Source organism: Peromyscus eremicus, chromosome 7 (assembly GCF_949786415.1).
Source record: "Peromyscus eremicus chromosome 7, PerEre_H2_v1, whole genome shotgun sequence".
In the NCBI taxonomy this organism is placed as follows: domain Eukaryota; kingdom Metazoa; phylum Chordata; class Mammalia; order Rodentia; family Cricetidae; genus Peromyscus; species Peromyscus eremicus.
Window position 1 is genome coordinate 9,791,426 of NC_081422.1, and position 14,405 is coordinate 9,805,830.

At 37.3% G+C, this 14,405-nt stretch overlaps 1 protein-coding gene across 1 annotated transcript in view; it reads left to right on the top strand.

Annotated features, from left to right (window-relative positions):
- The window catches only part of Ccdc82 (coiled-coil domain containing 82), a 36,875-nt gene that overhangs the window by 14,412 nt on the left and 8,058 nt on the right, over positions 1-14,405 (top strand). Inside the window, exons 5-8 of the mRNA XM_059267305.1 lie at positions 1,530-1,622; positions 6,083-6,207; positions 8,860-9,030; positions 14,003-14,188. Coding sequence (XP_059123288.1) covers positions 1,530-1,622; positions 6,083-6,207; positions 8,860-9,030; positions 14,003-14,188 — 575 coding nt within the window. The remainder of the gene's footprint in view (positions 1-1,529; positions 1,623-6,082; positions 6,208-8,859; positions 9,031-14,002; positions 14,189-14,405) is intronic.

The window sequence follows — 14,405 nt, forward strand, 5'->3', positions numbered from 1 at the left end:
GATTCTGATGAGCATAGCTAGGAAGATGATACTGTGGTTAGGAAGTAAAACACCCAAGCAATGCTGATCTCTGTCCTTTCCTCATGCTCCTGAAGGAGAACTTCCAGGGCCTTAGAAATAGAGATGCAGCTCTTAAAATTCCATGGCAGATGAGTAACACTGGGCATTAGCACATTCAAGACCAACATGTTCAGTGAGGTTTAAAAGAAAAAAATCGCTGTTTATTTGCTTTATGATTAAACTTAGTCCCAAAGTGGTTGAGTTTAACCTTTTTCCCAACATGTCTGTAAATAATCCCCAGAAGAGCTTTGCTTTAATATTGTTTGAAAAGTATTAGTTGGAGTTTGGATGAATTTTTATTTCAAAATTATATACCAACTTTATTTTATAGCAGTGTGGAAAGTCAGAGGTGAGTTCTTTGAATTGTTACTGTTTTTTTACTTTCCCATTAGATGCTACTGGTGTGTGTGTGTGTGTGTGTGTGTGTGTGTGTGTGTGTGTGTGTACAGTCTTGTATCCTCTAATGACACAATTGGCACTTTTGGAATTTTCAATGATGATAGGCTCTCTAAGGTCTAAGACTCAGTACAAATTACTTCTGTTGATATTTAAACTTTAGCAACTCCGTGGATAAAGTAGAGACTGAAATTTCCCTGAAGGCCTAAAAACCTTACAAAGCCCTTTTAGCAAATAGCATAATATGTTCAATCCACTTAATCAGGTGAAAATAAAACCCCAGCCAATTCATGATTTCTAAGAATATGTCCTACTTTTTACTCCGTCCCTAACTAAACATCTTCCACATTTCCAGTCATAGTTCATAGACACCTCCAGCAGGGCAAGTGTTCTTTGATGACCATTTGAATCATGGGAGAGAGAATTTGCTAGAGAACATTTCCATATCCCAGAGTAAAGTCTAGCCCCAGAGTAACAAGAACAGCACCACTGCCTGGCCTGTCACCATGATGAACTCATGTCTGAGGTTAGCTTAGAGAGACTATAATGACATTATGTGTGTAGTGTGGAAAAGAGAAGGCACAGCTCTTTAACATGGTGTCGAAAAATCCTACGTCTGTGGCAGGATAGGGGATAATGGAGTTGTTATGCCCGCTAAGGTTTCTGTGAGTAGTAGTTTCCTGGGCTGTGTCATGTGTAGCATGTTATAGACTAAAGCATATTAAACAGTCTATTTGGGAGGCTTTCTTACCTTTTTTATTCACTCTAGTTGATCATTTCAAGTAAACATGTATTATTTTGATTTTTCACAGTATACTTCTCAGTATTCTCTGAAGAATTTTCCCTTCATAAGTCTGGGACCATTTTAGATGACATCTAGAGACTGTGAGTTAGAAACCACCAAATTTGTAAAATAGACATTTTGTATTGCCCAAGTCACAAAAGCATATACAGGATGAGCATACTTTGTGTGACTTGTGGTAACCAGTTTCCTAGCATTGGAAGGGGACCTGTTGCAGTCACAGAGTAGTTTTGTCTGTTATATCCTAATAATTATTTTAAATTAATTTCAGATTCTTTTAGTGACCACTATACTCACTTTGAAACAGTTGTGAATGCTCTTCTGATCAATGCTTTCGATGAATCTTTTCTGGAAACCTTGTATGGTAAGTTAATAGTACCAATGGAACATTTTTTACATTTTCCTAAGCAGCTTTTGAAATTAGATGAAACAATGCCAAGACAAACCATTCTTAAACCTTGCCAGTTGTTCCTTCTGAAATAAACTACACTATAAGTGCATTCACATAAAAGTCTTGTTAATATTATTTGAGATATACAGATGGTAAGTATGTGACAAGTCCTTGCTCTCAAAGATTCTACAGTGAATTTGAGAATATAGAACATACACCCCTAAAACAGAAGGTTGCCTCAACATTCGTATGCTTTCTCAGTTCCTCTAAGAATTTTGAGTTTCACCAAAAGACACATGCCCTTTTCTGCATTTATGCCTTGGTCCATGCTGTTCTCTGTAATAATGTAATTGTTTTTTATTATAGATAGTCTAGATAAATGTAAAAATATTTCTGTTGTAAAACTATGAATATTTTTCATTGTCTCACTTATGCCACTCACATTCTGAGTATGGCTGTATCTGTATATGAGAATTCTTGTATTGTATTGAAAATGTACCTCTGTTTTCTTGCCTTATCAGAGTATGAGAAATTAAACCTTTAATATATACATGTCCCCAACACAGAATCTGACATTTCATGGACTATACATATGTTATGCTGAACACCTGAGGGCCTAAATAAGATTTTATTCCTAAGTTATAGAACAAATATTTCTGGAATGCCATCTATAGTCCAGGCATTATTTGAGGATTGTTGATATGGTAATTTCAAACCACAAAAGGTAAGGAATACATTAGATTTGTATATTTTGTGGTTTGAAAGTAATCAACAGACAATAAGTGATTAAACAAGTAGATAGCATAATATGTGAACTAAAATTAGTATGTACTTATTGTGAAAATAAAAAGAGTATATAGTTGGACAATAAAAAGAGAAGCTAATGTCAATTAGATGAGAGAGAGAGAGAAAGAGGGAGAGAGAGAATTAGGTAAGTTTTCTATTGCTGAAATAAATCGCCATGACCAGAAGCAACTTGGAAAGGAAAAGGTTTATTTCAGCTTCTAACTCTCAGGTCACACTCCATCACTAAGGGAAGTTAGGAAAGGAACCTGGAGACAGGAACGGAAGCAAAACCATGGAAGAGTGCTGAGAATTGGCTTACTACCCCTGGCTTGTTCAATCTGCTTTCTTATACACCCTGGGACTACCACCTGTCCAGAGGTTGCACCACCCACAATGGGCTGGGTTCTCCCACATCAATCACTAATTAAGAAATTGTACTACAGACTTGCCTAGGCAAGTCTTATAGAGGAATCTTCTCAATTGAGAGTCCCTCTTCCCAGATGTGTTAAGTTGACATCTAGCCAGGACAGATTGATATATATATAATATATATAAAACATATACATATATATGAAGATTGGACAGATTGGTCAAATAATGTGATGAAGTATCATTTAAACAGAAACATGAGTAAGATGAATGTATTAGTTTGCTTTATATTTCTGTGATAAAAATGCTGACCAAAAGCAATTTAGGAAATAAAGATTTATTTGGCTTATGTATACTAGGTCAGAGTTCATTGAGGGAAGCCAAAAAAGGAACTTGGAGGCAGGAAGTGAAAAAAAAGACATAGAGGAATGCTGTTTACTGAATTCCTTTCCATGGCTTGCTTAACCTGCTTTCTTATACGACACGTGACTACTTGCCCAGGGATAGTACTATCCACAGTGAGCTAGGCTTTCTCACTTCCATTATTAATCAAGAAAATGCCCTACAAATTTGCCTATAGTTAGTCTCATGGAAATATTTTCTCAATTGAGTTTCCCTCTCCCTATATATGTCTAGGTTTGTGTCAAGTTGATAAAAACCAACCAGGACAATTGATTCCTTACAAGTTTGACACACCAATATATTACTATTACACCATAACCTTTCCTTTCTTGTTTCTTTATAATATTTCATATTGATATTGATATCTAATATAAAATACATTTCAAATTTTAAAAGCTCCAGTCTTTACAAATTCAAACACTATTAAATTGTCTTTTTTGGTTTTTGTTTTTTTGAGACAAGGTTTTTCTGTGTAGCCTTGGCTGTCCTGGAACTCACTCTGTAGACTAGGCTGGCCTTGAACTCAAAGATCCACCTGCCTCTGAGTGTTGGGATTAAAGGTGTGCACCACCACTGCCCAACAAGTTCAGTCTTTTTAAAATATCAAAAGTCTCTGTCAAAGTTCAAAGCCTCTCTACAGTTCCAGTCTCTCAGCCATGGGCTCCTGTAATCAAAATCAAAAGACGAGTTAAATATTTCCTTTCTCCAAGAGAAGAATCAGGGCATATTCACAGCCAAAGCAAAGCCAAAGTCCATCAGTGTGAAGCTGAGTGTCAGACTTCCGGGACTCATTCACATTCTTCTGTGCTCCAGAGCGCTTGAACAGCCATCCACAGCACACACAGCTTGTCTCCTAGGCTCAGGCCAGCTCTACTCTACACTTGATGCTCTCCTTGCTGGTCATCCCATGGTATTGTCATCTCCAGTATGCTGGGAACTCTGCAGTTACAGGGCTGTACCTTTGCCAATAGCCTCTCCTGGGCTGTCTTCAGGGACTCTTTACTGTGTCACATGGTATCAAGCCTCAACTGCTCTCCATGACCCCTTCATGCCTTCAAACTAGTTCCACCTGTGTGAGTCTTGCACATTACCCAGTTTGACTGCCAGCACAAAGTATACCCCTAGCCCCCTTTGGGCCACATCTTCTGTGTGCTGACCCTGAGGAAGCACTTTCCAGAAGATTACACCTGATTGATGCTGGTCTTTTCATTACAGCTGTTTCTTCAGTCTCAGGTGACTAGCACCACAGATTCCTAATTCAAAGTATCATTCAAAGGGCTCCAGTAGAGTCTGTCCTTTGACTGAAACTTCACAAACCAGGCCTCCATTTTTATCTTTCAGGATCCCACAGAACAGCACATTAAGCTCTGAGCACTCAGTGGCTTATTCAGCCCAAAGTTCCAAACATCTCCATAATCCTTCCAAAACATGGTTAGCTCTGTCACAGAAATATTCTATTTCTGGTTCCAATTTCTGTATATAGTCTGCTTTATATTACTATGATAAATACTAACCAAAGGCAACTTGGGGGAAAGGGTTGATTTGGCTTGTATTTGTATATAATGGGTCATGTAGCTAGAGTTTTTCTGCCTGGCCCACAGTCAGGACAAATCTCTCTCACCTGCCAGCCCCACAGCCGCTCAGACCCGACCAAGTAAACACAGAGACTTATATTGCTTACAAACTGTATGGCCGTACCAGGCTTCTTGCTAACTGTTCTTATATCTTAAATTAATCCATTTCTATAAATCTATACCTTGCCACATGGCTCGTGGCTTACTGGCATCTTCACATGCTGTTTGTCATGGTGGCGGCTGGCAGTGTCTCTGACTCAGCCTTCCACTTCCCAGAATTATTCTCTTCCTTGTCCCGCCTATACTTCCTCCTGCCTGACTACTGGCCAATTAGTGTTTTATTTACTAACCAATCAGAGCAACACATTTGCCATACAGAACATCCCACAGCAGGGTCATAGTCCATTGAGAGAAGCCAAGGCAGGAAGGAACCTGGAGGCGGGAACTGAAACCGAGGCATAGAGGAGTGCTGCTTACTGGGTTGCTTTCCATGGCTTGCTAAGCCTGTTTTTTTTTTTTTGTTTGTTTGTTTTTGTTTTTGTTTTTTTTTTAATACAACTCACCTTGTATTTACAGAGTTTTGTGTCAAGTTGGCCAAAACCAACCAGAACAGTGATATATACATGTTTTATGCTTAGGATCACAGTAAGAGTTAAGAGCATTCAAGAACAACTAGGAAGACCAATGTCATTACAGTGTAATGAGTCAAGGATGAGGGGAGGAAGATTTCAAAGGAGCTAATAGTGGAAAGAAGGGCTTTTAATTCATGATATAGCATTTAAATTTGTAGTGACTTAATATGATAAATTTATTAGCTATGTTCATTTAGAAATAAATTTCTGAAGAAAGTGGGAAAAAAATGAAGCTAGCATCACAGGCCATGGCAAAACACATATAAATTGAGAACAAAATATTAGTCAAATTAGGAAAGCAAAACTGACTGTAGTATGCTATGAGGGAGTGAGGGGGAAGACAAAGCAGAAAAGGCTTTTCCAGGGTGTTGGCAGGTGTTACCACGGGATCACGGAGGGAGCCAGCTTCAGGGGTCCTTCAAAGCATGATCAGTTTTAAAGGAAAGTGAAAGGTTCTGTGCAAGCCTGATGTTTACAGGAGGTTATCAAAAGCTCTGCCCTGTTCTCTGCCCCTGTTCTTCCATGAAATGAACCATTTACTTCATTAACTATTTCCTAATTTCAAATATTTTCAACTAGCCAATCATCTTTCTAAAACTCTAACACATATGTAGTGTTAAACTAATTCAGTATTTCAAGTGTTCTGCTGTTTTTTGTCGTCTGCTCACAGCTGGCGCCAGGAAGAAGACATATGCAAAAGATATGTTGACATCTCTTCATTATTTGGATAATCGCTTTATTCAACCCCGTCTAGAGAGTTTAGTCTCTAGAAGTCGATGGAAAGAGCAATATAAGGTATATAGTTTGCCTTTTAATCTTGGGTAAGAGCATGGGGACAGTGGCCCTCTCAAGATTTTAATATCCACCCAGATGGAATCATTTGCTGAAGTGTTGGCCTTCTGCCTTGTTAAATAACAACATGCTGGTCTCTTCTCAAGTCTTTTATTGTTTTAAATGTCCACACAATGTCTTCAATAATTAAGTGGTTTAAAATAATTTCAGAGTATCTCTAGAGCTTAGCCTATTTTAAAATGAGGAGATTGTCTTATAAGATGGTTCTTCTTAGAAGTAAGTCACACAGACGAAGAAGTTTGAAAAAACAGTGTTTAGCTTAGACTGGCTTCTGTATTGGAGCACTTTTCTGAGCACTAATTCATGAATTTATACCTCAAGTTTACCAGGAGGGGATTTAGACGGCAGTATTTCTCAAAATAGTGGATCCCATGAGGCTGCTTCTCTTGAGATACTGATTATTCCTTCCGTTTTTTTTAAATATTTTTTGTGTATATATGTATGTTTGAAGTGTGTGGAGAGTATCTAATGTGTGTGAATGAGGACACATTCATGCCACAGTCCACTGTGGGAAGAGGACAACTTTCAGCACCTGGTTTTCCCTTCCATTGTGGGTTCCTGGGATCAAACTTGGATCATCAGGCTTATGTGACAACAAATAGTTTTACCCAGGAGCCATCACTTCAGATCCCTCTTGGGGTATTTGATTTCCATCAAACTTTATGGAAAATACTGACTTACATCGTGTTTGACATACTCTCTAACTTGAGATTTTATAATTCTAGCAATTTGAGGAGTTGACTTTTTAACATAAGAATTACTGGATTCTTTGTTATTCTCCAGATTTGTATTTTAGTATCTCTAATGGCAGAGGATGTACTATATGGTACTTAAAGGTACCCCTACTGCTGACATTCTATTTTCTAATAATTAATAAGAGGAAAGAATGGTAGATAATAGACATTCAAATTCCTTAAAATCTCTCTAGGACTTAAATCAATTTCTGTGCTCATTTACTTGAGAAAACTTCCTTTTGTCAAGAACTCTTCAGCCTGAAGTAAGCCTGATGACAGAAGATGGTTCAGTTGGAGGGACAGTCAGGGACTTACAAATTATAAGATTTCCAGTTCAAGGATGGCTTGAATTTAGAACCACCATACATATCTTCTTATCTGTAGATTTTAACACCTCTGGATCCCCAGTTTATTCCTCAGATGCAAAAAAATACTCATCTGCTTTTAAGGAAAATAGGTGTTTATTTATTTTAGGTAAAATGCACGAAATAATTATTATAATATTATTTTCATTAATACAAAGAAAAATGTTACAATTTTAAAGACCCTTTAGCCTTTGACAAATGATTTACATGTGAACTGTATTACTTAACCTCCGTTTTACAATGAGGAAAGTGTAACCAGAGGAAGTAGTATTGCGTAGCTGGTACTTTCTCAGGCCAGTGTTTAATAGTCTTTCAAGACTCAGACCTCTAAGTTACATTGTGTTTTGTCACACTGGCAGGTGACAGTGAGGTTAGAAAACCCATGATGAAATACCAATAAGATTCACAGAATTATGAGACAGATGATTCTGTAAGGTCTTGGGATACACTGAGTCATACTGCAAAACATAAAGTAACATAAAGAAAACTTACTGGCTTAACCCAGAAAATTGTGTATGTCACTTACATGTGGAGTGCATTCTGTTCACAGTAGTCACTCAAAATACCAAGCTGTTTGAGCTTTCATCTCACTATGCTCCCACAGCACCACAGAAGCAAGAAGGGAAGAAGGCAAGTCTGGATCTTAGTCTGTTAATGTCAGGCTGTGAAGTGTGAAGAATATGACAGGTAAATCAGAATAGTGTTGCAGATCACATAATACAAAAAGGATCAGTGTACCATCAGACTGGTGTAGGGGGTGAATGTGGTTTAGTAACCATGCTAACAATATACTTAGTGTGCTCATTCAACTGTGATATTGAAATACACTGCTAACAGAGCAGGACTATCTAGCACAGCCTGCATGTGAGCACAGTTACTCATGTACAAGTAACTTCATGTCTAATACAGTTTGCTCATGCAGACCAGTGTTTCTCACATTGTTCATTGGGTGGTAATCCAGTCACTAGATGGTCCATCAGCACTGGACATGGAACATCATTCATTTCAAGGTGCTTGTTTTTATAAGACAGAGCAGGTGACTACAGGAGTGTTAAGTTATTTCCAGGATGTTTGGAGAAAAATGTGATTTCACTCATGCACTGAAGAATGAATGTAACTTGTTTTCCAAATTCTAACTAGCTTAAACAAATTCATCTTTCTCTATTCTGAATTTTTGTTGCTCATCTTCCAACTTTACTTAATATCTCATTGATGCTAATTATCAGTGAGACTAGGAAAAAAGTAAGTTAAAGCCTATTGGAAACACTACTTATTAGTAATTTGTATGTAATGAGATAGATGAAACTAATTGTTTTTCCTTGTCTGTTTTTTATAGCCAAGATTAATAGTTCTTTTTTCAATTTAAAAATACCTTCTTCAAGTAAAAAAATTTCATGTGTTTTATTCTTATATTCCTTCCCACTGTTTTCCAAAATGAGTTATAATTTGGTATATTCATATTTGACTTAGTCTTCATTATTTTTAACTGTCGGCAGGAACGAGTTGAAAGCTACTCTAACTTAAGTATCCATCCAAAGAACCCCGAGGACTGCTCCTGCCAGGCTTGTGGGCTGCATCGTCACTGTAAATACGCAGTGCATCTCTCAGGAAAGTTGTACAACAACAAGACAATGGAAACAGATGACTTCATGTCACGTGATAAGCAGGTATCTTTTGCTAAGTTCTGCTTTTGATATTTTGAAAATTGAGGCTTCATAGCTTGTCCTCTAGGTAATTCTCACAAATAGAGAAACCACTACAAAGAAAAGAGTACAAGGAAAGAAGGTACATTTGGTTTTCTTTCTTTCTATTAGTGTGTCACAGATAGTAAACCTAGGGCCTCAGCTTGCTAAGTAATCACCCTGCTGAGTAACACCCCTCACCCCAGGGTACAATTTTCAAAGGTGAAAATTATGTATTATATAGCATATTCCCTCTTAATTCAGTGAGATAAAATCAGTACATATTCTTAGTCTCTGTGAGTCATATTGTAGGGCTGGGGTGTACAGGATGAGAGTGAGGAAGAAGGTCACGTGGGCAAGAGAAACAAGTGCTGCCTTTGAAGTCCAAAGCAGAGTGTGGCCCAGGTCAAAACCTCATGTCACATAGTATTGAAATTAGTAGTTTCTAGGTAAGTAATCGAAGATGGCTGTTCATCCTAGAAAGAAACAATTTAGATTTTATCTTGTGTATCAATGTCTAGAGCAATTATTTACCTAGTTAAGATGCCATTAAATTTGGACAGAGAGAAACTTCAAGAATAAGTAATTGCTAGGCATAGTGGTGCACACCTTTAATCCAAGCACTAGAGAGGCCGAAAGAAGCAGGAATAGGGCAGTCTGGTCTACAAAACTAGTTCCAGGACAGTCAGGGCTACATAGAGAACTCTTGTCAAAAAAAAAAAAGAAAAGAAAAGAAAGAAAACCCAAAATTTAAAAAATAAAATAAGTAATTAATAGACAAGAATGGGAACTCGTAAAAATATAGATTCTGTGTGTTTTAATCTCACTTGTAAGAAGGCTGCATTTGTAAATACTTTGAAAACTTTCTCTAGTGACCCTATATATCTTTGGAGAATGTATGTTTTGGGAGGGATACTTGGTGCTAAATCTTCCATTATTAAAGTGGAGGAAATACAACTTATTGGGAAGTATGGTTCATGAGCACTATTGGGCAATAGTTGACCAGATTCCTCTAAGCATTACAATAAAGAATAGGAAAATCATTTAGAGATTTTATTCTTGGGGACTGGAGAGATGCCTCAGTTATTAAGAGTATTGCTGGTCCCTCAGAAGACCCTGGTTTAGCTCCCAGCTCCCACATGGCAGCTCACAACTGTTTATAACTCCAGTTTTATAAGATCTCATTCCCTCTTCTGGCCTCCCTGGGCTCCTACATGCATGTGATACACATGCATACACTCAGGCACAAACACATATACATAAAATACTATAAAAATTTATACATGGATAATTAATTCAGAATTGCCCTTAATGTTTGGAAAACTACTATAACACATACTTCTTTTAACAATATTGTATATGCAATTTCCTCATATTGATTTCCTCATCTATGATTTTTATAAGAAGTCCAGAATCTTATAAAAGTGATTGAATATTTGAAGAACCATATTTGGTTGTATAGATCAAATATATTGATTTGAACATGTCTTTGTTATATATAGCTAATCCTGGAGGGAAAGTAGAGTTAAAAAATTATTCATAGAACTCTAACATGACTGAGGAGGAAATAAAGTTTCTATTAAAAATGGTTAATTCAGATATCTAAAATTAAGGTCACATATAATGGGACATGTCTCTAAATCCTAATATTTAGGAGTCTGAGACAGGGAAATCTGAATTCAAGGCCAGTCTAAGTGATATAGCAAATGCCAAACCAGCCTGATCTATACAGGGAGATTGTGTTTCAATAAAAAGACAAAAGGAAAGAAACAAAGGAAAAGAGAAGGGGAGGGGGAGAGAGGAAAAGGGGGAGGGAAGGAGGGAGGGAAGACAGGAGAAAAGGGAGGGAAGGGATCTGAAAAGAGAGGAAGGGGGGAGGGGAAAGAGGAAAGGAAAGGAAACAACAGGGAAGACCAAAAGAGCAGAGTCACACATTGGGGAAATAGAAAAGTTCAATACATGAGAAAATGCTCGTTCTCCTTAAGAACATACAAATTAAGATTCACGTTGATAGCTCCTAAATTACTGAAATACTTTTTTTTTCTGAAATACTTTTGAATCAAATGTAGAAAGGTAATAGGATCAGCATTGTTTAGATGTAAAGTTGGTAGGCGTATGACAAGTGAGATTCCTAGAGGAAGAATTTGTAAATGCAGGTGATTACATAGTCAGAGTTGCTGTAGTCACCATACATCTACTCTATGGAAATAAATGTAGTAAAATTAAATGCCATAATTGCAAAGTTCACTGAAGCATTGTTGATAGGGAGTGAGGTACAAAATAGTAGAAACAGTACAAATAAAACATTAGAATAGTGATATGATAGTCTGATATACAAGAATGTATGGCAGGCTATAGTACCACCCACTCAGATGATGTTGTTAGTAATAGTTATTATGGATGTTTTGAAATGATGCTAGGTAAAATAAATTTTCTTCAGTAAATTTTTATTTTAAAAAATAAAATTATTGTATTCTAATTAACTTACAAACATCTCACAGAACTAGTTTAAGGAAACCATTAAACATTTTATTTTTTTGTTTTGGCATAGAATTCAATAGTTTCCATAAAAGTATGATCAGAGTCCATCACTGTCATTTACTGTGTCAGTGCATGCAAATAAAGGAAAAAACAAATGTACTTACATTCTGGGGCTTAAAGAGACTGTCCACACCTCCACCCACCGCTCTCATGTTGTTTGGAAACCAAAGTCTCTACTTTGTGATTGTGCTTATAGTTACATAAAATTGAAAGCTTAGGATTATCCATGTTCTTTTTGAGGGTTAAGTAAAACAGTTATTGTTTTTGATAATTTTCTTTTGCCTGACTTACCAAAGATTAGCTTATTTGAAAGGAAGGATATGCTTTGATGAAAGATGGAGTCTTCACAGAGTGAGTAGTTTAGTTACAGTAGTGTTATGTTGGACAAGAGGCCTTGGACCACAAGGCCTTGAGAGAAAAAAGCAAGTCTTATCAAACTCAGGAAATGAAAGAAACTTAATGCTCACAACACTGCTTCCCAAAGCTAAATAAACAGAAACAGCTGCCAGACGGGGAGGAAAGGGTAGTGGGGGAATGGATTGGTGGTTGGGTTAACTGTACATTGTGCAGGAAGTTCTAGGAATGCAGTTCTTGTGAAGGAGTTCTCATCTGTGCTGGGGTGGGCTTCTCACTCTTGCACTTGCCTTTGCTTCATCCACCCTCCTGTATGTAACTCCAGTGAACTCAGTAAACCACTAAGTTAGACTTAGGTGGAATGGTTCCTTGGTGTATTTTTGAGTACCATATCTGGGGTGAATAAATGCTTGTTCATGACTCTCCAGAAGTCACAGGCCATGCATGGTGGTGCACACCTTTGATCTCAGCACTCTGGAGGCAGGAGCAGGTGAACCTCTGAGTGTGAGTTTGAGGCTGGCCAGCAAGGACTACACAGTGAGTTCCAGGACAGCCAGAGCTTCACAGAGAAACCCTGTCTTGAAAAAAACAAAAGTATTGGACATGATGAAATGTCCAAAATGCTTCATTTAACCATGCATCAAACCCAGTCATCATTATATAACTTTAACTCCTTTTTGGCAACATACTGCTGACCTGTTATCTTCACAGCATCATCATCTTTGTATTTCTGTGCATGTGGATGCAGAAAGAAGTGGCGTAGATGACGATTAAAAAGTATATAGTTTGTACTAAACTTGTGCACTTGAGCATAGAGACAAATACTTAAGTTAGGACATTTGTGCCTTCTCGCTCTTATATGATATGATCATGTTATGATGTTACGATATGATCATGTTATGATATTTGGAGCCCATTTTGATGAATTTTCTACAAAGAGTGAAAATAGTATGAATTAAGATATATTTAATTTACCAGTATAATGATGTTGGCTTCCTGTTTTAGCTGTATAACGAACCATAACTATCAAAACATGAAAGAGAAATCAGTCTGGTTGACTGATTTCACAAACATGCATCACAGAGTCCTAGAAGTCCATATATAATCAAGGCAGACAATAAAATGTTAATATGTCTTACTTACACATGACACATGAAGTAAAGCCAAAGATATGCCTGCACACAAAGAACATTTTTACTTTACATTTGGGAATGTTTAGGAAACAACTAATAATACTTAACATTGGTGTAAGAGTGCTTCACTTTTAGTTGTTGCTTATGTGTACAATTTATCATAATCTGGGCATTAAACACAGAAAGTGTGTACATACATACTCGGCATGCTTTTTCCTGATTTTGTGTGTGTCCATTTTTCTGCCTTAAGAGTAATTTCTTTCTTTCTTCTCAAATTCAAATAATTGTTTTTGGAATCACGGACAGAGGCTGGGGATGTGGTTCAGTCAATAGAAGATGGCAACATGAGGACCTGAGTTCAATCCCCAGCATCTTTTAAATAGATAGATAGATAAATAAATAAATAAATAAATATTTTAAGCTCTGGAATGCCTTGCCTATTTGGAAGACCCAAGGCCAATGAGAAATGCTGCCTCAAAAGAAAAAGGATTAGTGGAGCCTGAGGAATGACACCTGAGATTGCCCTCTGGCCTTCATATATACATGCACACACACACACACACACACACACACACACACACACACACACACACACAGAGAGAGAGACATGGACTGACATCTTGGTAGCATCCTGAGCATAGCATTTGCTGTAGTGTTTTATAATCATCCTTCTCCTAAGGTACTAAGCTCCCTAACACAGGTGCTGCATCCTCGCTTAGCCTCTAGCTCCTGCCCAATACTGGGAGCATAGTAGGTGTACAGGTTCTCTTTACTGGTTGTATAGATAAGATAAAGAAACCATTTATATACATATTTAAATAAAATTAAAAACACATGTTTTAGATTCTACCATTAAGGGAAATCTGAAAATTAGAAGTGATATATATACACTTCATATTTGAAATAATGACATTTATTTCTCAATGTAGGTGTTTATTGTTGGCAGAATTTGTGCTGATCGCACCAGAATTTATCATAAACTGAAACATTTTAAATTCAAACTGTACCAAGAATGTTGCTCCATTGCAAGAACAGAAGAAGGTGAAGATGAACAAGTCAAAGAAACAGTAGGAAGAGTCTTTAGTCAGTCAAAAGAGAGCGGCTGGATTAGAAAGGTAAGACCATAGACCTCCTCATTCTGCAGAATCTGGAGGCTTGAGGATGCCAGCAAAAAGATGACATTAGTAGACAGTGATACTTAAGAAAATCTCTTCTCTCCCTGTTCTTTTTTTTTTTTTTTTTTTTGGTTTTTTCGAGACAGGGTTTCTCTGTGTAGCTTTGCGCCTTTCCTGGGACTCACTTGGTAGCCCAGGCTGGCCTCGAACTCACAGA